General features: G+C 43.5%; 1 protein-coding gene across 3 annotated transcripts in view; it reads right to left on the bottom strand.

The window, feature by feature from the left end:
* Positions 1-1,869: 1,869 nt before the first annotated feature.
* The window catches only part of Sntg2 (syntrophin gamma 2), a 199,746-nt gene continuing 178,951 nt past the window's right edge, over positions 1,870-22,664 (bottom strand). The window contains exons 15-16 of one of the 3 annotated variants that reach the window (XM_076559662.1): positions 15,750-15,860; positions 1,870-2,768 (exon numbers count right to left, since the gene is read on the bottom strand). In XM_076559662.1, coding sequence (XP_076415777.1) covers positions 2,637-2,768; positions 15,750-15,860 — 243 coding nt within the window. In that variant the 3' untranslated portion in view covers positions 1,870-2,636. The remainder of the gene's footprint in view (positions 2,769-15,749; positions 15,861-22,664) is intronic. The other 2 variants (XM_016008086.3, XM_006989783.3) reach the window with 2 other exon arrangements.

The following is a 22,664-nucleotide window of genomic DNA, read 5'->3' on the forward strand; positions in this document are numbered from 1 at the left end:
TGTTAGCTTCACTTCGTTAAAATCCAAGGTGCTGTGCATGAACCACATAAGCCCACTCTGAAGACAAGGCACCTAGATGGGTTGGGTACCACTCTCCATGACACACACAATGAAATACTTATAACCTCACTTCTTTGTCTTTTAGGGTCATTGGTGTTCCTAGTCTTCCTCAGAAAGTCTGCAAATAAAATATCAAGATCAACAATTATCAAGAAATGCTACTAATGGTGGGAATTATCTACTTGGAATAATCTTCTGCCCATATTTGAATTGTAAATTAAATGAGGGTTGATAACTTGGATTAAAATAATTTTCAAAATGAGATTCTTCACCATTACTCACATTTCATTAATAGAAAGCTTTCTGTTCTTACTATTCAAATGAGACATAATATGCATAAATGATCGTGTTTATAAGATAATTACCGCTATCATTTTAGAGTCTACACAGTTTATTTGGTAGGACTACAAACACTGAGTGGGATGTGATGAGCACTGGGGATGCTGGGCTTGCCTCATTGCCAGTCTCATGAAGTACCTCATAAGCCTCAGTGTCTTCACCCTGGCAGCGAGAGCCCAAGACTAATTTTACCTGTACCTAAGTGAGCTCTGAGCTTCAAGGACCCAGTGGGAGACCACAAATGGCCTCTAATCAGAGATCACAGTGATTTTTGTCATTTTCTAATAGAAATATAGAACCGAGGTGATCTTAAGATTAACTATATAATCCAAATAAAAATAAAACAATTTCTGACCCAATCCCCACTGTGAAAGGCTGAGCAGAAGCAGATACTAAGATCCTGGACGTATGTTGTTCTGAGAATGGTGAACAATTTGACATCTGTAGGAGCCCAGGCTAAAAATGTGCCTGTGGCCATTTCAGGGTGCAATACTTGGCACCTGAATAGTGTGCAGAAGGCAGCGAGCGTCTGGTTGTTTTTAAAATGTGCATCTTCAGAAAGAGCTATGCATTCATATAAATGTAAAAATACACTTTAGGCTATAATCTTCTGGGGAAAATGCTGTGACCTTCTCTGGTTCCCAGTAAGGTCCATTTTTGATACTGATATTTTTCATAAAAACAAAATGAAAAAATTCCCCATTTCCTCAACTCTAGTCCAGAATACCTTCCATTTTTGAGTGGGTTTGGCTTTTTTTGTTTTTTTATTTTTCGAGACAGGGTTTCTCTGTGTAGTTTTGGTGCCTGTCCTGGATCTCGATCTGTAGACCAGGCTGGCCTTGAATTCACAGAGATCCACCTGGCTCTGCCTCCCGAGAGCTGGTATTAAAGGCGTGTGCCACCACCGCCTGGCTGGCTTTCTTTCTTTCTTTTTCTTTTTTTTTAATAAGGAAAATCTGTTAAACTTTGAGATTATGTCCCAAAAGAGGATTTGGAGAGAAGGAATTTATCATTCTTTTTTCTGAGTGAATGTTCACAAAACTCTTAACTCTTATTGCTACAGACATTCCTACTAACAGAAGTTTGAGTAGAAACATGAGAATCAACCTCCACATAGACAATGCGGTCTGGTCCTCCATGGATACAATTTGTAGGGTAGAATGGGAGGACCACTCTGCTTCCATAGTCTGAGAGAAAACTTAAGTGTTCAGAGAGGTGCCATGTACAACACATGTTCTATATACATGATGGATATACACTGGGTAAGGAGGTTGTAATTTCAACAAGAGAAACATATACTGTATTTGATATGTTAAAACCATTTCCTTCCTCTCAGATATCAGATAAACATGGGTGGATGGCAGTCAGGGGTCTGTGGCTGATTGCCAAATCCTTCGCTGCTTCAAGGTCTGAAGGATAGCTAGACCCCAGCAATGTTTCTCTGCTCCCCACAGGGCCCGTGTGCTTCCTTAGGCTTCTGTGCTCTTCAGTCTGATAGTTTATGTTCACGCTTTTCTAGAAGCCTCGAGAAATAAGAGCACAGTCACACCGTTTCCTAACCACAGCCTGAATTTCTGAAAGGAAACTCAAGAATTCCATTAAATTTTTTTTAATATGAAAATAGAAAAGTCCCAGATTTGAAGTTATAAACAATATGAAAGACAAGGAAACCAAAGCATGTGCTGTATTTGATTAATTAGGAAAAAATAGAATTTCACATTTAAATGACATATAATTCAATTACATAACAAACATGTAAGCATTTAATATAAAACTAAATAATTAAAATTCTCTCATCTCCCTATTCATTTCTCAACCCAAATGCCAGTCCCACCTGTGACAAAGGGAGAGTTACCAACGCGCCTGTGGGAAGCCCATTCCTTCTAAGAAAGAGTAAGTGGTGGCTTCCTACTCTCCTACCAGGTTCTTTGCAAAAATAAAATTTGGATTTCACGAATGCAAGCAGTAGACTGTGGTGTTGCATCACTGTCTGTTTGAGAAAGGCTGGGATGGGATGGTTTCAGAGGACCCTGAGTTCCCACCACCACTGTGCCTGGTCAAATCTGTACCCCACTGTCAGATTCAACAGTCTGACCCATCTGTGAAACTAGTGATGTCTTTATTGGTATCACAACTATAGGCTCATTATAAAACCACACAAAGTTGCAACATTGTGCAGGAAAGATTTGTTTCTTAAGAAAATAATTTAATTGCTTGTAGCACTCTCCAGACTCATTTTAGCTGTTGCACATGTATCTTCTTGTCATACTCTGGCTGTCCATGAACACAGGGTCCAAGGAGGCCACCTTGGCAGCGATGAAAGAGTGGATACAGTGGAGGACTGCCGTCAAGTCCTGGAACTCCAGCTCCTGAGGGGAAATGAAACAGGACTGTGGTCACTAGGAAGATGCACTGTGGCAACTTTTAGCAAACTCAGCTCTTTGTATACGCCAAGACTTTTCCTCAAATACAAATACAAATTGAAACAGGTAGCGTTAAAATAAAAGCAGCATAGCACAATCAACATATATCTATAAAGATGGATATACTGTTATTTGTATTGATACTCTGACAATGCAGGATATGTTTCCTTGATTCCATACAGGGTAACATGCAATCCTTTTATGTGGCATTCTTCCTTAGTTTGTGCTCAGTCTTAGGTAGACCTGAAGATCACAGTTATGATTTATGTCTTCACCATAAGCTGGAAATGCCAGGGCTAACAGTGACATTTAGATGAGGGTCCCATGGCAGCAGAGCTAGCTGCTTGCTTACCCTGGTTGCAAGTGTGCACTCTCCCATGTGTGGCTTGTAAAGGGCATTTTTGGAAGAACAACCAGAGCCCTACTGTGTGAGCAGCACACATAGGGGGAGACCTTGGTTCCTTCTCATCCAGTTGTCATGCCAGCAAAAGAAAGAAATGATGCTCAAGAACAGGATTCTTTAGGAGATTGTGGGCTTCACCACCACAGAGCATATGAAAAATACCTTAAATTCCTGGGTCCTTACTTCTCCACCTTGAAGCTCTCAAACACTAATGGAGATCAGAGGAAAGGTTTACAGAGCCAACTCTCTTCTACCATGGCTTCTGGGATCAAATGCAAGTCCTGCTAGTCTCTGGGATTATTCCTTTCGTTACATACTTCTCCACGTGAAGTCCCCAGCCCAAAACAGCAATGAACTTTCAAGACTAAACAGAAGTTTAACAGTCTTCAAATGTCATGCTGTTATTGGGGAAATCAATCTTCTTGTCTTGGGATACAAATCCATCCAAGAGGCAGAAGAGATGTTCTGAGTGCATCATTGGTGTTTTTATTTTTTCCTCTTCTGTGTTGTTCCAAATGTGGTGAAGAACAGCACAATTCCCTTAAGGTGACTTCAATTATTGACACTCTATTTATTCAGTTTCAGCAAAATTCTGTCATATTCTAAACTGCCGAGACAATGCCACAGAAAAAGCTTCGTTATTTTCAGGAGGTCAGCTCCTGTCGGTTTCCCAGTTGTGCTCCTTGAAGCCTGGCTAGGCAGGACCTCTGGGATGGGAAGTCAGCCCCCCTCCCTAGGGGAGGGATGGAGCTCTCCATGGGTGCTGAAGCTCCCCCGACATGAACCCCTGATAGTTTTACTAAGACATTTCTCTTCTTAAAGGTAAGGATTCCATATTTCAAATCCAGCCTCTACCTTCCTTTACAAAAGACTCCACCCAAACGCCTTTCTTGTGATCTTGTCCATTCCTTTCAGAAACTACTCCTGTCCTGGGGCTCAGGACCTTGAACCAACCAGAGTACCATGGGAGGGTGACTGGGAATGGGACAGGAGTTTTCACTTTGGAATGACTAAGAATTTGTGCTGCTGGTACAAGGAGAAAACAAGCCAGCTGGAAAGTGAGTCCCATGGAGTCATACCTGGCCAGAGACAGAAAAGACATGGGGATGGGGTCCCTTGTACTTGGAAGCTGTCCTCCACCTCCTTATGCCTGTGAATAAAGGGCTCTTTTTTCTTTCTGCCCATGTAAGATCCTCCTTTGCATGCAGGTGAAGCTTAACTTTGATTTTACCTGCATGATTTCTTTTTTTGTCTGAGTAATAAACAAGATACTCCAGATGCTTTGGGTTCTCTTTATATTGCTAAAGGGGTTTCATAGTGAAGCTCTGTACTTGCTACACAGCTGGCCCCATCCTGGTTGTTTGTAGGATCCATGAGTTACCTAGCTCCTTTGCCCGATGTCAACCCACCCACTTGTTCTCCGCATACCATGAGGTGGTAGTCAGGATGTTTTTTATTAGGTATGATTTTTCTTCAGAAGAGAAGAAGACCAAGTAATATTCTAGAACAAACATAAGATTCTTGCAAGCTTAACAAAACTCTACTTCAATCTGTGCATGCTCTTGGTAGTAATCTCCTTCTCAAGGGGACAGTAGAAGAATAAAGCCACAAAGTCCACATCATGTGCATTTCAGCAGCTGTTATGGGAACTGAAAATTGCTTTACAAATTCCTACAATTTACTCAATAACAGCATGACACACTGGAAGAAGAAGAAGAAGCCAGATGGCCACTGACATTGAGGCACAGATCCCAAAGCAGACTTGGTATTTCCTGGCATGGTAAATTGAAGCCACATCAAAAATTTTTGAAAAGACTATCACAAGAGAGTTGCTCCATGCAAAATCTCAGCCAAGAGCATCCCCATCCAGGAATCAAGTGTAAGTCTCTGGAGCAGGAGTCAGTCTTGGTCCAAATACAGCATCTGAACATTTCCCAGAACATCTCTGGTTCAACCAAGGGCCAAGTCATGACACCCGCTGCTCCGCCTAGATCCCAAGCAGACTCTGTCAGCAGGGCCATTCTGAATTGCAGCCTTGCAGGTGTTGTTGACCACAGCCATGTTTGGTCTCTGTTGAACAGGACATTCATGGTGATCCCAGTGCCTTTCTGTGACTGCCACTTCCTGCTGACCCCTCAGACATGTGTCCCAGGTGGGTGGTGTGCTGCCACCTTCTACTTGCTAAGAAAGAGAATCTACAACTGACTAGAAAGACAGACAGCAGGGGCATAGCAACCTCCTCCAAATTTGTCTGACAGGCCTGAGTTTTATTTAATAAAGATAATTCTTTTCAAAACTAGTTTTGAGAAAAGCAGGAAAAGCCAGATAGTGTCTGTAACTGTAGACTGTTGCTGCCCCTTCCCCACATCAGCTAGGCTGTCTTCTCCAGGAGTGTCATATGTACTTTTCAAACATATTTGACATTTTAGGAACGTGGGCCTCCAGATGAGCACTACCCACCAGTGCAATGGAGCCATGAGAAGCCCAGGTTAGGATAAAAACTTTCTTGGTGGGATGTGATGTATTATACTGTTAGAAAAGGTACTTCTATGTTTAATCATAGCTTATTGTCAGCGGCGATAACACTTTCAGTATTGTTCAGTCTCTGAGGTGAAGTGCACCAATCTGGAAAGAAGCCCTGAAGACCTGTGCCTGTTTACCTGTGCCAGCCCAGGCTGGAGCTAAGTTGATGGTCAATGTCCCTGACACATAGATATCACTTTGCAATTCAGACTCTGGCTCCTCCATTTACTGGCCCGCAGTCAGGCAGTGGGACATTGTCAACTGCTCCCAATGTTCCTGACATTTGTTACTTGCTCTGCTGTCAGTTGTTCTTCCATGATTGTCTTTAAATTATGGAAAATTTTCTGGAAATTTACTCCATGAATCTGGTGTGGTTCTGATCAAATACAGTGCATGGCTGAGCTGGGCAGCCTGGAGACTGTGTACCTAGGAGGTAGTTTCCCGGTCAGTGAAACTGTGACCCCACACCCGTGTGTGGGTTCCCGTGTGACTGAGGTGGCTGAGAACAGGGGACAGTTACTGGAGTCCATCAGTGTGAGATGGATATTATTTATTTATCAACATAATTAATAACATTTCCTCAGCCTCAAAACTACCACATAAACTAAGATAAAAATCAGAGGCTACCACTTCCAGTTTCCAAATGAGGAAATGGACTTTCAAAGGAATCTTCCAAAGTGACAAGGCCAATTAGTTGCAGAAATGTCACTTGAAGTCAGGAATCCAAGAAGCTTCATAGGGCTTCCCTGCTCCCCCTGCTAGAGTTTTAGGATCTTGGTATTATAGTGTCACCATGTTGCAAGCTATCTGAGAATGAGAGTTACCCTGAGAAACCCTGAATCACCACAATTCCTGAGATTCTCTCAAGTGCAGAATCTCAGCTTTACCCAACCTCCTTCCTCTCTGGCTGTCTTTGTCCTGGGCATACCTTGAGGACTGGGTAGTACTGTTGAAGGGACACTCACAAGCCAGATGCCATCATCTAGGAGGAACAGGGAACAGGGCCAGTGACCCCACAGTAAAGGGGCCAAGGAATAGAGGAGGTGATTTTGATGGTACCTTCCCATGTATATCCTTGAATAAACAATTCTGAATTTGGGCAGGGCTAGGGATGGAGGCATTACAGAAAAGGGCAGGAACCAAGGACCAAAAGCAAAAAGTATGTGGTAGCTGTGGGTCTGTGTATGGGTACCATCAGGGAGAAAACATGCTGGGTAGGTTCTGGGAGGTCTCTAAGCTCACAGCACAGAGGACAGCCCTTTAGGAAGTACAGGGAGCTATGGGTGGAGGGTGTATAGGAGAGAGACAGAATCATGTCTGTAGGGCAAGGACACCTGTCCAGTATGAGACAGAGGGAAGGCCTAGGGATAGGAATTCCTGTCAGAAGAGGACAAGAGTCCATGAGAAAAGATGAGGCCGTGAGTTAGAATAGAAAGGAAGCCAATGCCAGCTTTGAGAGAGGGCAGATAAATGCAGGATTAGTGTTCTTTGGCACAACCCAGACTAGAGACACCCCAAAGTACCAGAGAGATATGCTCTCCAGGAATGGTGAAGCAACCAGTGGGGGGAGGGGGAGAGAGAGAGAGAGAGAGAGAGAGAGAGACAGAGAGAGACAGAGACAGAGAGACAGAGAGATAGGGACAGAGAGGGGGGAGGGAGGGAGGGGAGGGTATGAGCAGGAGAAGGGGAGATCAACTCAATGCACTGATCCAACTCAAGGAGCTGGAGGGACTAATGGAGAGTGTAAGAATACACTGCTCTCCTCAAAGGAGGCTCCTCTTCTAGTTTTATTTGGAATTTAATTGCATCAACTGGGGTAGACTGTGGTTTTACCTTCTGGGTCTTAGCTACATGTGGTTCACTGTAACATAAAGACTGGACATTTTCAGAAGTCAAAAATTTGTAGGTTTTTAAGTTGCCCACTAATCTATGCAGCTCGATGGAATCATACACTGTCTCCTCCATCTTACCCAGGATGTGAGACATCATTCTGTCCACTGTCTACACACTGCCTACACTGCCTGCTAGTAGTCATTCAGAAGCCATCTGTTATTAGATCAACTGTCTTGGCACCACCATGACCCTTATTTTACTTAACGGTGACTCCAAAGTAGAAGACTAGTGATATTGGCAATTCAAATGTGACAATAAGAAACCTTAAAGTGCTTCCCTTAAACCAAAAAATGTAAGTTTATCATAAACTTGTATAGGAGTACTTGTATGGCGTATACTGGAGAAAACACAGATGCACAGATTTCAGTACTAAATTAGCAACTTTTTAATCATTGTGGCAAGGTCTCTGATAGAAGGAACTCCAGGCAGGGAATTTTACTTTGGTTCAAGACTTCAGGAGATTGCAATTCATCATTGTAGGCACCAGGTGGGGGCTGCTCATGGTGGCGGGAGTGTGCGGAGCTGTGGTGGCTCCTTACATCTTGAAAGATCAGGAAACAGAGATCTCAGCCAGAACCAGAAGCAGATGTGTAACCTTTAAGTCCTACCCCAAACAACTCAAGTCTGCTAGCTAGACTTCAGTACTAAAGTTTCTACAGCCTCTAAAATCAGCACCACCAGGTGGGGACCAAGAGTTCAAACACATGCAGAGAACATTTCCAACTCAACTTGAAACAAGTACTATTTGGGGCTTCTGGTAGCCACTGGGTGGGGGATGTTTAAGAACGCGGCTCCTGGAAATGGAGACCCTGTCATCTCTTCCACCAAACTCGTGTTTGTCCTTGTAGTGTTCTATTACTGTGAAGGGACATCATGGCCATGGGAGATCTTATAAAAGAAGGTATTTAATTAGGGGCTTTCTTACAGTTTCAAAGGCATATTAGTCCATTATCATCATGGCAGGGAGCATGGCAGCATGCATGGTACTGGAGAAGTAGCTGAGAGCTTTACGTCCTAATCTACAGGCAGAAAGAGACCTGGCATGGTTTTTGAAACCTCAAAACCCCAGTGACAGACTTCCTCCAACAAAGCCACACCTACTCCAACAAGGCCATACCACTTAATCCTTCTAATCCTTTCAAGTAGTTCAATTCTTGGCGACTAAGCATTCAATTATATGGGGATAGGTGTCATACTTATTCAATCTACCACAGTGTTCATTTGTCAGGATTTGAAGGTGTATATGCTTTAAAAAATTTTTTCTGTCACTTTCAGAGTTGGTTCTGTAATCTGTCTCCAGGCTGTGGTGTGTGTTAGGTTGTGAAATCTTCTAGACTTTTTCTGTTCACATCCTTTTTTAAAAGAAGGATTTATTTTTAATTATGTGTATGGTTGTATGTTTATGCTGGGGTATATACATGTGACTACAGATACTTGTGGAGGTCTAAACAGGGAATCAGATCCCCTAGAGTTGAGTTATAAATACTACAAGTTTCAGGGCAAGGGTCCTATAAACTGAACTTGGGTCTTCTACAAGAGCAGTATGTGCTTTTAACCACCAAGTGATCTCTCCAGCACCTCTGTGCTATGGGATGTCTTTGTGTACACTGTGAATATATATTGTTCCCATTGGTTAATAAATAAGCTGCTTTGGCCTATGGCAAGGCAGCTTAGAGGCAGGTAGGAAATCCAAGCAGAGATATAGGAAAGAGAAGGGTGGGATGAGAGAGACACCAGCCCGCCCCCCAAGGAGCAACAAGATGCCAGCAGACCAGTAACACCACGGCCATGTGGCAACATATAGATTAATAGAAATGGGTTAATTTAAGATGAAAGAGCTAGCTAGCAAGAAGCCTGAGCCATAGGCCATACAGATTGTAATTAATATAAGGCTCTTTGTGTTTACTTGGGACTGAGCAGCTGCAGGGCTGTGTGAGACACAGGAAAACTTTTGCCTACACTTCTGGTTCACATTCTTATTCTTCCTCTTTCAGTAAATAACAAAATTACAAATTAATGCATTTTATTGACCTTGGCAGGATGGTAAGAAAAAAAAATGACTTCTGCAAATGACCCTGACTCTGTCACTTTTGCTGTTTCCACATATTTTAAGATGAACAACTTTTGGCAAAGCTGTTTTAATTAATTCAGTTTTTTTTTTTCAGTTTGCCGTGACTCCAGAGTAACTCATACACACACTGAGAGCAAGAAAGCTTGGGATGAAGAGTGCCTGTGGTTTCACTTTTTTCCCCCTGTGCTGGTAAATATTTTATTTAGAAATTCCCAAGTTCTGACGAAGATAAATAACTCCTACACATTTTATTCAACCAAGGTCAATATCTTGAAGGACAGTATAAAATTTCTCTCATTTTTAATTTAATGCTAGAGGGTAAAATATCGATAGTGATGCACTGGAAAGAGATCTTCAGCTACTCTGGTGCACAAATAATTTACAAATGCACAAAACTGACTGGAACTGACTCACACCAGTATGTACTTTGCCACTTGGCAAATCATTAGCCTCTGGAAGGCTGCCAGCACAGCCTCCTGTCTTTCCTTCCTGCTCCAGTGAGGACAGCAAGACGATGACCTCCATCTCCCTCTTCTGGGGGCACACCAACACTTGTGCTTCTGTTTCCCTTTGTGAAAACACAGTGCTCAGATCGACTTTTCATTCTATCATTAGCACGAATGATGTTTCTTTGAACCTAAATCTTCAGCCTTCACTCATCTCCAGGGCCAGTGAATAATGAGAGCACACTGGCATTCCACAACATAGATGGAAATTAGGTCCAGCTGTCCCTGCTTGTAAAATCTGTTATTTAATGAACTATAATTAGAAGAAAATGGTTGATAAAATGGACAGGGAGTAGAAGGTGTAATCTAGGCAGTTTCCTTGGATACAGAGAAAGTGAGTCTATGGCACACATGTGCAGGTGCAGCTAGGCCAGCCACACTTCAGGGTGTCCAACACACATGTGTTGCTTGGCCGTGGGGACAGAGTACTCTTTGTATGTGGAGATAAATCCTTTAATAAAGCCCCCAGGAACTCAATTAGCTTTCTAGATAGCACCTCTTTCCAGGTAGAGCCTCATCTCTGTGATGTTTCAGCCTACATTCACTTCCAGGGGCGTGGGGATTCTCTGCCTTTCCCAAAAACCTAACTGGTACCCAGAGAGTGGTATTTGTACTCTAGAAGGGACCCTAGGGCATAAGAATGTGACTCAGGGACCTCCCAGGGCTTTCTGATCATCTAACTGGGTAGCTTTCCCTTGTCACTAATAAAATCTTTAAATTTTAATTAAAAATTAAATTTTAAACAGGCACCTATGATTTATTATTACCTCCAAAAATCTCACAGCTCATTCTTTTAAAAGAAACATTTCCAAAGGTTGGGGTGAGCTGACCTTGAAGCACACTGCATGTGTGTTGTACTGAGGTTAACTGATAGTGATGGTTAAGAGCACATTCCATGCCTGCCCACAGGTGTAGACTTCTACCCTGGAAAATGATGTCCATATCAAGAATTGGGCATGTGCGTGTTTTCATGCACACTGGCCCTTGGTTCCAGGCCTCATTTTCAGCAGGATGTCAACTAGCTCTGAGTGTCATGGTTCCTGTGTTCCTGGACCAAAAGAAGCCTTGTAGCCTCCAATGGGCCATCATCAGTTTGTCTCTTAGTCACCCTTACTATCAGGCATGGTAAGGACATGCTGGACATGCTCTGCTGAGTACAGAAGACAGGCAGAAGAAAACAGTCCTCTCAGGGGAGATTCCATGCTCAGTTCAAGTCCCAACCTCGTTCCCAGTAATAGAAAAATGTTCTGGAGATGGTGGGGGCATATGGGTGGAGCCCACATGATGAGAGTTTTGTTCTTGTTTAAAAGCTCCTTCCACTAAGTGAGGACACAGAGAAGGTGGTATTTGTGAACAAGAAAGCCTCAGACACCAGAAGCAAGATATGCTGGACCTAGGACTTGAAGCTCCCAGGACTATGAACTGACCTGTTCTCAAACCCAGCTCCATGCTGGTGTCCACCTGGCGTCCTCTGGTGACTCACTCTGGAATAGCATCTCAGGGCCCTCTCCCCAGTGTCTAATTATGCTGATTTTTTTTTCTGCTTTGGGCCCTTTTTCTCTCTTCCTGCATTCATAGATTGTTTTAGGGAACAGGCCCATAACTGCTCGCCTCAATGCAGGGCCAGCTCATTCAGTTAGCTTAGGATCTGAGCTGCCAGAGTGCCTTAGAAAGCTCAGCCCAGCGATATCCCAGATGGGGTAAACTTATTGTCAAGCAACCATTTCCAGTGTTTTCCTAATGGAAGAAGAGTTGTACACTTGCTTAGAGATTACATTGAACTATGTGTTTCTGTTTATTTGGTAATTCTAATTCCATGGACAGATAGGACACAGTAACTTTAATTCCACGACAGACAGGCACACTCAAAACAAAGCAAAGGTAAAGTAAGCCACCTGCTATTGTGGGTTGGTTAAGTTGTGTGAACAAGCTTGTGTGGAAGCAGACTTTCAAATGACTCTGAGGAACGTTTGGGACTGGGCACTGCACCTGAGGGGCATTGAATCTCAGAGTTTCTACTTTGAGACCTCTACAGAGGTCTCTACTCTTCCTGATGCAGACAGAATTCATTTCTCCCTGATTCCTGCTCAGTGTTACAATCTGTGTAATGATTAGGTTGGGTTAGGTTGCTCACCTCTTTGCTCCTTCTGACTTTCTGAAATGGTTTTTCAGTGTAACTAACTCAGCAGCATCAGCAAAGCATGCCTGGCATTGGACTTTGTGGGGAGACTGAACAGCAGAGTTCTGTGTGCTGCCTGCTGCTCTTAGCTCACAGTTACCCACACTCAGTCCTTCTCACAGCATCTGATAGGCTTCTCTGGCTTCCTGATGATACAAGGATTGCTCTTAGAGGGTGAAAATTATGCGCTATTGTTTCTCTCAAAGACAAAATTATTCTTCATTAGACTGTGTTTTGTTACATGGATACAGACGGGAATATTAGGAGTAAGATGAGTGCATCACCTGCAGTGGTGAAAGTGTTTCCTTTTAATCACGGGAAGTATTTTCTCCTGAGAAACTTGAAAAACTCTGAGTATATTTTGGTAACACCTCCCTTTCTCTTCTCCTCCTCCTTCTCTCTTCTCCTCCCCTACTCTCTCTCTTCCTTGAGCCAGGGTCTCATGTATTCCAGGGTGCCCTTGAATTTGTTACGTAGCCAAGGATGTAACCCGTTATCCTCCAATCTCCAACTCCAAATTGCTGAGACTGCAGGCCTGTGCCACCACACGCAACATTCGACAGCACTTCCTGCACTAAGTTTCTTTTTCAGTGTTAACATATTAATTTAAAACACATTAGTAAACTATGTTCAGTGGACCTCATGCTGTGGAAATAACCTATCTAAACCTGTCCTGAGAAACTCAACCTCAGACACAAGGCTGGGGGTGGGGACATCACAGCAGGAGCTAGGGGTGGGGTTGGGGACTGTTCTTCCACTGCTGTCCCATACGGTGTCTCCTCATAATCTCACTGTAGTCACACATCTCGTCAGCCGAACAGAACTACAGGAAACTCAGTCTTTCACTGACGAAGGTTTCAGAAGTGGGGGAGATGGTTCTGTTGGTAAAGTGTTTGCCACACAATCACAAAGACCCGAATTAAGATACTCAGCAACCACGCAAAGTCAGTGTAAGCTACCTAGCACTGGGAGAGTAGAGACAGGTGGATTCTCAGAGCTTACTGCCCGCCAGCCTAGCTGGATTAGTGAGTTCCAGCCTAGAGAAAGTCCTTGTCCCAAAAAATAAGGCAGAGAGAGACAACTCTCTGATAATCAGATATCAGATATCAAACATCAACCTCTGGCCTCTATACACAGTACACAGACATATATGTATACCTGCATGCACGCATGCACACACCTGTGTGAACACGCACAAACATGAACCACATGAGAGAGAGAGAGAGAGAGAGAGAGAGAGAGAGAGAGAGAGAGAGAGAGAGAGAGAGAAAAGAGATATTGAGGCTTTATTCTAACTCCAAAATCACCTAAAGGTCTAACTATCCCCCCCCCCCATTTCATATAAGCTACAGCAGATGTAGATGTAGCTGGGGACATTATCTCTGAGATGAGCAGGGTTATGTGAGGCATCATCCCTGTCCCTTTCCCTTATCCATAGTAAGTTCTGGGCTGCACCTGCAGAAGCCTCCAAAGCCCAGGAGGTGCCCTTGGTTCTTGCTTCACTTCAGTTAAAACCTCAGCCTTTTTCTGCCTATTCCCTGCTTGTATCCCAAGAGAAGCCCAGGTAGTCTGAGATCTATGAAGCCTCAGGGTTGGGCTGCAAGTTCGTACATTTGAGTTTGTTGAGATATATTCACACACCTTCCAAACATTGCTATGTATGTATGTATGTATGTATGTATGTATGTAAGAGTTCTCATTCTTTTCCTAAAAGTATCCTCATAGAGTATTTAAATTTTCAGCATTATTCACCCAGTATTCATCCCTCTGGCCTCTGTAAATTTTAGATCTTTCTCTTTTCTAACAACTAGGATGGAAACCCACATAATCCAAAGGCCACAAAGAGGTTAACATTCATTTCAACTCACTACACATGCATTCACACTCATCTCATAATGAGGCATTCACTCCTTTATCAACACAGCTGACTTACAGTTGACTGACTGATGGTTGAAAGATAAGAAATTATACCTTTAAATCCCACAGTACCACCTGCTGAGGGGCATCTCAGATGCCAGGCAAACATGTGCTGCTCTTTCAGCTGGTGTTCTAGGCAACAACAGTGCCTCAAGTATACTCTGGATCTAAGTCCTTGGGGCCCTGTGACTCCCAGGCTGAAGATGTGATAGTGACAGGACCCTGCCATGGGTGCCCCATCAATGGACAGACCAGGGGGAAGAAAAAATCTTGACATGAAAGTGATATAAGTCACTCTCTGCCTGATTCTCCCCACTCAGAGCACAGGACTGAGCTCATAGTGGAGTGGCAGGATGCATCCTCTCCAGCCAGCCCAGTGTGCCAAGAGTCTTATCTCCCCACTTCCAACTCACCACAGGAGTCCACAGCCTATCCCAACCTGGGGCTTCACAGGCTGCCCCATCTCCAAAGCTTCACACCCTTCCTCCAGCTCAAGGCTCCTCAGCTTTCCCCCCAAAATCAAGGTTTCACAGTACAATCCCTGCAGCTATCACCACAAACCTCCATAGTTTGCCCTCACCTCAGGACTTCATAGCTCGCCTGCCCACACTCAGGAACCCAGAGCCTGAATGTCCCATCTCAGAAACCCATAGCTTCCTACTTTCCTTCAGGGCTGTACATCTTGAATGGTCCACAGCCTGCCCAGTATGTGCATATCCCACTGACCTTGGCCAATTCTCCACATAGAAGAGTCAAGCAATTCTTCACAATCTCTCTTCTACTTAGAAAGCAGTTCTGAAACACTCTTTTGTGGATTGAGACAAGGAAAAGATAAAAATAGACCCTAAACCTTCACATATAACAATATCAGGTAGGTTGTGTTACTCAGGTTAATTTCCTAAGAAAGAAATGCAAGGGAAGAGGTGACATTCTAAACAGTGTGTGTGTGTTCCACATACAAGTCTTTCAATGTGCTAAACTTATACTTTCATTTGCCCGTAGTCTGTATTAAAACTAGTTTGTTGATGATATATTTATGTAAAAACATGAAGGAAGTCTACCTATTAATTATAAGAAGATACCTCAGTGTGGTGCTTTTGAAAGGCACAGGGGACTTTTTTTTTACATTCACTACTATAGACATTCCATCAGACAGTTTGCAAAACTCTTCTATTAAATTTCGGCTTCTAGAGCATTTTAAAGTATTGATTTCCTGCTACTGTTTGCTAAGCAGCTTGTGGATTTTGATAGAATTAAGTACTTTGTTTCATCTGTCACAATTTCAGGACATAAACTCTCAGTGAAAAAACATCAGCCCCGGGTTTGTTAGGTTGATTTCCAACTTTGGGATGAACTTGTCTCCTTCTCATGCTATGTTTTTACCAGCTGACCCCTCTCCTTATTTGTCTTTGGGTGCAGGATATGCAAGCTTTACCTTTGTTTCGATCTGTTTGGTGTCCAGGTTCTGAAACAGCAGCTTTACTCTAGTTTTCCCATCATCTGAAGATCCCTTAAGCTGAGAGAACTTGAATCTCCAGAGCACGTTCTGCAGAGAAATGAAATGAATGAGTGATTCATAAGCATTTACTTTATTATCACTTAATTAATATCTAATAAATGAAAGCACCTGCCAGGGTAAATGCCATTTGTTTTGACATGTCCACCCTCAGTGTATAGAGGATGATCACCACGCCCAGCCAGCTCAGGGTCACACACTAGCCTCTCTAGACTTCACCCTGCTTTTATCTTTGGGGTCTTCCTGTACTTACCCTGGAAGTTTTCTAAGACCATTGCTTCCTTCTTCACTTGCAGAACTATAAAGTCCACTGAAGGCAGGCCTCTTACCCAGTAGGATACCTGCCACAGTACAGTTAACATAGAAAGCTTGGATCCTGGCTATATCATCCCACCATGGCTATGCACTGTCATTCAGCCTCAGGTTCCGGATAATCAACAGGAAAACATGGGCAGCACAGCCTTACACTACTGCTTCAAGTTTGCTTAGCACTTGCTGAGATGCTTCAGAGGCAAATGTCATCTCAGCTCTCAGAAGGCTGAGACAGGAGGATAACCACAAGTCTGAAGCTAGACTGGTTCACATAACCAGAAAGGGCTCCATAGGGAGAACCTGCCTCACAAAACATGAAAACACAATCCTTATCTTCCCGGTAAAATACCAATGGGAATTAGCATTTAGCATCCTGCAGGTCAGGATTTTATTGCAAACACTTATTTTTAAGTAATGAATAAAGAAACATTGATTTCTAAATGGCCAACAAAGCATTTTCAATGTCAGCCGGACAAGGAGGAGGGGGATGGAAAGTCTCAAGATGCTTTTGTCCCTCCAGATGGCAAGCTGTATGCCACACCGTCCACAACAGCCTCACGATTCCATTCCTCATGATATGTTTCATACTGAATTGAGGACATGGATCAAGGGAAAAGTCTCAAAGTCCACGTTCCTTCTATATTTCAAGACAGCTGGAATCCACAGTATCCTGGGAACCACTCATTCCATCCTTGCCTTTCCTTGGTGCTAAGGCTGAGCCTCTGCCTGTTCTGGTAGATCCAGGTACACAGGTGTTTTCAGAGAAAAATTACCAGAGTCTTTCCAGATTGAGAACTTGAGAAATCTCACCCTAGTCACTGCACAAGACTGCCAGTTTTATCACACAGTCCTTGTTCGTGGGTGATGTAAGCCAATGTTGCTTTTCTGCTTCTCCTGGTTTGGGATGTGAATACATGGTGAATAGGGTAGTAAACAGGCCTATTCTCCTTTTTTCTTTTTTGACCCTCATGTCCTAAGCATGGTAATGCCATAAGCACCCTTGGATTGTTGACACTTATATAGCTAGTTGTCTTTAATGACTAAGAGTCCTTTGTTTCAAATTTCTCATGCTTTCTCTCATGAACTTAAAATGTAATTTTTTTCAAAGAAAACTATTTCTGAAAGCTGTGAGTGTTATTTCTGCCTGTGGTCTAAGTGAGCTACTTAATTTCTATACTCTGAGACCTTCTCAATATGTGACTGAGCCTCTGTACACCAGTCTGGGTATGCAAGCTGGGAACTCAGAGCCCAGATTGGCTGCTTGGAGAGCAGGCAATAACAGTGCTCTCTTTAGTTAAAAACATCAGGAGATGAATATGAAAGGGCATTGGGTTTCCCACTGGAGTAATAAAGGCTGAAGGGCATCTCAACACTCAACTCTCAATCACAGAGCTGAAAGGCATCTTTGTGTGGTTTTAGCAACTGAAGCACAGGTCTCCAGTTACATGACATACATATATTAAACACAAGACCTTTCCCTTTGCTTTCATCATTGCCAGTTTTGCTGACAGCCACTTCTCACTCCTTCAAAACTACTTTGGGTTTTAAGGCCTTGCAGGTGAAAAGTGACACCAATACTCTCTTTAGGGTGCCTGGTGGCATCCACAGGGGCCATGAGACTGGAATGGTGATGTTTTGTTCCTAGCAGAGTGACCATATCTTCCCTTCTACCAGACAATCATGTCCTTTTTCTTTTGAATTTGGTCTCTCTGTGCCTCCACTTCCTCCAGCCTGGGGTTCAGGCTTCATCGGCACCAGCACAGCATTGGGCAAACAGGAGATCTGCACTGAGCAAACTGGAGTATTGCTGCTGTGATCGAGGAGCATCCACGAGGCAAGAAAAACAGAATTCCACCATTCCAGGAGTTCTCCAGTTAATGGCACCAGAAATATTTGCCTCCTCTGATCCTGAGTGGCAGAAAATTCCCAAGTGTGGCTTCTTTCAGAGCGGGAAAAGAATCTGGGTGTTGTTGGAAATCTGAGTGACACAAACCCTGGAGTCCTAGGCTGTGTTGCTGCTGTGATCCCACTAGAGACAAGGCTGGGTGTTCAGACCGTTGACAATAGCTGGTGAAGGCAGCTCTCCTTATCGGCTTTGGGTATCTGGCTGCTCTTTATCCCACACGTGTGTGTCAGGAACTCAGTCTCTTCACTTCCAGCTCTTCTCCTGCTTCCGTGTACCATGACAAGACCAGAATGTCAGTTAGTATCAAGCCCCAGAGCAAAAGAAAGCTGTGATGACCAGTGTTCTAACCCCAGCTAGCCCATCAGGGCTAGGGCTAGGGCCATTTATCTAGAATGGTGTTCTGGTTTATCCTCACTTGGATGATTTTGAAATGCCCTTCTAGAAACAAGCAAAAGTGTGCTAGACTATGGTCTTCTCACTTAGTATCTAGGTCCAAGCATGTTTCCTGCCCTTCCTAATTATTCCTTATATTAATGAAATAGATAGCTAATAAGAATGGATTGTTGCTTGGAGACAACTGTTTGTCTCTCTCTGGTAAAAGAAAGGTAGGGATGACACAATTGAACCATTAGTGTATGAGGCATGACTGTGGATAGCCACTAAAGCAGGAGCAGTTATCCAGAATTCTAGCACAGTGTGTATGTGTGTGTGTGTGTGTGTGTGTGTGTGTGTGTGTGTGTGTGTGTAGGTACATGTGTCTATGCTGGGATATGCATGTGTGTACTTGTGCATGTGGAAACCAGAGGGTTAACCACAGTTGTTCCTCAGGTGCATTCCACCTTATTTTTAGAGATAGGCCTGTCATTGATCAATAAGCCCCTGGTATTTACCTGCCTTTGCATCCTCTGGCTTCCTTATGTGGGTTCTGGGGCTGGATTCCATGCTTGCAAGGCAAGCACCTTATTAACTGAGCCATCTCCTAAGCGCCAGTGAGTCTCAGTTTTACACACCCAAATCTCAACATGTCTAGCCCACAGATCTATTATGGTTTTCTCCACAGTGACTTGGACAAAAGGCACAACTATCCATAAATATTTCATGCTTGGTTGTTATTTATATTCCACAATTATTTCGGAGTTTACAGCAATAATATAAATCTCCTTACATGGAGTTTACAAATGCTTTACTTGTTTAGGGAATGAAGACTTGTAATTAAGGCCAAGAGGGGAGTGTTCCATGGACTCAGGACCTTGTTTACCTATCACAGCTATGTTGGGGAAACTTTCTCAGTATGGAACTTACTGAAGAGGTCACCATGAAAATGATGCAAGGCCAGGAAGTGAGAGCTCACCTTTAAAAAGGCATAGTCAGGAGGTTGTGGCCCAAGCTCAGCAAAAATCATCTTAAGTAGATCTTCAGGAAAACTTGTCAGATACTGGATGAGGCAGTGATCCAGCGATTGGGTGTGAAGCTCACAGGGAGACACTGGATGAGGCTGTGATCAGGTGTGAGGCTCACAGTAGTGGTGGAAAGCTGTCTCCCAGAAGCAGAGAATCTGGGAGAACTGAATTTAGAAAAGGATCTGCTGGGTCTCCATGGGAAACCACAGACCAACTCTATCATTATCCAGAGCTGCTGTGGGATGTTCTCTATGCTGTGAATGTGTTGCTCTGTTTGGTTAATAAATAAAGTGCTGATTGGTCAGTAGCCAGGCAGGAAGTATAGGCGGGACAAAGAGAGAGGAGAATTCTGGGAACTGGAAGGCTGAGTCAGGAGACGCTGTCAGCCTCCGCTGCCGTGAGTAGCAACATGTAAGATGCCGTTAAGCCACGAGCCATGTGGCAAGGTATAGATTTATATAAATGGGTTAATTTAAGATGTAAGAACTAGATAGGAAGAATCCTGAGACATTAGGCCAAACAGTTTAGATAATATAAGCGTCTGTGTGTTTATTTTATAAGTGGGCTGTGGGACTACAGGGGCTTGGCGGACCCAGAGAGAAACTCTCTAGCTACACAGAGCATTCTGGGTAAGGGGCAGTCACTTTGTCTAGCCCAAGGAAGCATTAAAGGACTGACATAAATTCTAATGTTTAATGGCCAAAGTTTGGATTGATTAGATCATCTAATCTAATCAAAGGTCAAACTCAGGAACAACTGAGTTTAACCCTCTGCCCTCCACATGCATAAACATACATAGTCACTGGGGAGTCCAGTTCCCAAGGGCTCATAGCAGTCATGTACAGCATTAAGAAACAAATGATACCATTGAAAAACTTGGTTATGTTAATTTTAAGGGAAAGATGCTAGATTTAATGGTAAGAAGAATCCCTCAGAGTACCATTTGAGACTTGCCTTGGAAATCAGGAACATTGCCTGAGGAAAAGGAGGGCAGGAAGCAGGCAGGGATTCAAAAGTGAAGGAAGGTGGCTGATGTATGACTTAGTTGATAATGTAACATCATCAGTTATAGCTATCCACAAGTACAGTACTCAGCATCCCAGAGAACCCAGCCCTTACCCAAGAGGGAAAGTTTGTCCACCATGGGATCAACCTCCACACAGGAGCAAGGGCCATGTAACCACGAGGCTAAACCCTCTGATTGGGTTTTAGCTCAGAACTTCCCACAGACCCTTACAGAAACAGGAAGGGAGCTGCAAAGTACTAGACCCTTCCTTCCAGGTCACCAGGAACCAGAGTTCACATCAAGACTTCCTGGCAGTGTTGCCTAGTCCTGGCTGCTCATTGGACAGTGGGTAGACATGGTAATAGCCTCTTGTACAGTCACAAAAGACCTTCTTCAGACTCTTGTATGGACTCTTGTATGGACTGTGGTAATCTCTGTACTGACAGGAAGCCTAGGTGAGTATGAGTAAGCCAAAGACAGAAGCACAAGTGAACCTCTGTAGGATCTCCAGCAGGCAGCAGGACTTGTGTGCTATGTTTTACTCTTCCTTGGTAAGGGCCTTGGCCAGGATATATTCCAGGATGTTGCCAAGTACAGCAGAGAAGACACAGAGAGACTCCTACAGGCTCTGTAGAGGTAGACCATGCAAAGTTGCCCTTAAGGTAGAATCCAGAAGGTCTCAGATTTGGTATCCTGAAGTGCAAGGCTGTGCAACAGAGAAGCAGCAGATACTACATGGTGTTCACTTTCCTCCAGGGTAGATGCTGTAACATCACACTCATCCCAGAAGATCACGTGCAGCAAGAGTATTCAGGTCTGGCTTCCTGCTCATATTACTAGCAAGTACAGGTCCTGTGCCTGTCTGTACATACCATGGTCAACAGAAAGGTACAATGAGAATAACCCTTGACAAGGGTCACAAAGTCATTTGCTAACTGTGGGCTATAAGCATGGATGGCCTTTAATGTTGGATGTAGAATTAAAATCCATTTTTGATATTAAATTTTTATGCAATTGTATTTTGTTATTACTACAATCACTGTGTGAGTCCATAGTGGGAAACATCATGATAATTTCCCTGCAGAAAGTGAAATGAATGTTTTCAGGAGCCAGGATTGTGTGACAGAAGCAGTTTCCATCTCTGCCTCAGGATTTTTCCACCTCTGCATACAGAGTGCTTGGATACTATAATTCTTTATGGTACTCTCCTGTTCATGGCAAGTGCTGAGCAGGCCTCCAACATGAGCATTCCAGATGTGGCAGATAGTCCCTTCCTGGCAATGAAAAACCTTCTTCAGACAACTCCATGTGTCCCCTAGAGGGCAGACTTGTCCTGGCTGAAATCTCTGTTCTGGCAGAAGGAACAGAATTGGAAGACTTCTAGACAAAGTCACTGTCTGTAAGTACTTACCAACTGGTTGCAGAGACTGGGTCACAGAAGAGAGTAAGTAGCCCAAGAGGCTTAGATAGGGCAGCTTGGAGATAACTATGAGAAGAAAATGACTGCTGGTTTTTTAGGAACCTTCCATGATGCTTCATTTCTTCACTGTGAGCTCTGGGAACAGTGAAAGGCCGAAACTGAGCTTGCACAATGTATGTGAAAAGCAGGTTTCTGGAACTCTGATTATTGTTAGTGATGGTAATGAAGACAGGATCTAGTAGAATCATGTATATGGGTGAGCTCAAGCATGAGCCCTCAAAGACCAGACCAGAAGGGCATCACTCATGTCAAGTGGCACATCCACAAACTGAAGCTTTACACAACAGGAAAATCCCCAACAGTCCAGATTTTCCTAAGTCCAGATTGGCTTCTGCTTGGAGGGACTCAGATAGCCTGAGTGGACAATAAAGACGTCTTTTCTGCTTTGTTCTGCAAGAGAAGCTACAGGAAGCAGCTCCCTATGAGCCCTTGCATGAGGCCCCTTGATCCTGCTCAAGCTTTCCACAGAAACCATTCTTCCGCTCTGTGAGTCTGCAGTGTGCTGCCATGCTTTGCCCTTGCTAATGAAAGCCTGTGACATCTCTAAACTAAATACACTGGCAACCTCTTTTCATAGCAGCATTCATCATAGGCATGCTTTTCCAATCTCCATTCATTCTTAATAAAAAAAACCCAGATTTTTATAAATATTATGTGCTAAGACATTGGCCCTTCACTTTGGCAAACATTTTTCTTATCACTTATGTAATTAGGAGAGCCCTTAGATGAT

The sequence above is a fragment of the Peromyscus maniculatus genome, chromosome 22, assembly GCF_049852395.1.
Source record: "Peromyscus maniculatus bairdii isolate BWxNUB_F1_BW_parent chromosome 22, HU_Pman_BW_mat_3.1, whole genome shotgun sequence".
Taxonomy (NCBI): Eukaryota; Metazoa; Chordata; class Mammalia; order Rodentia; family Cricetidae; genus Peromyscus; species Peromyscus maniculatus.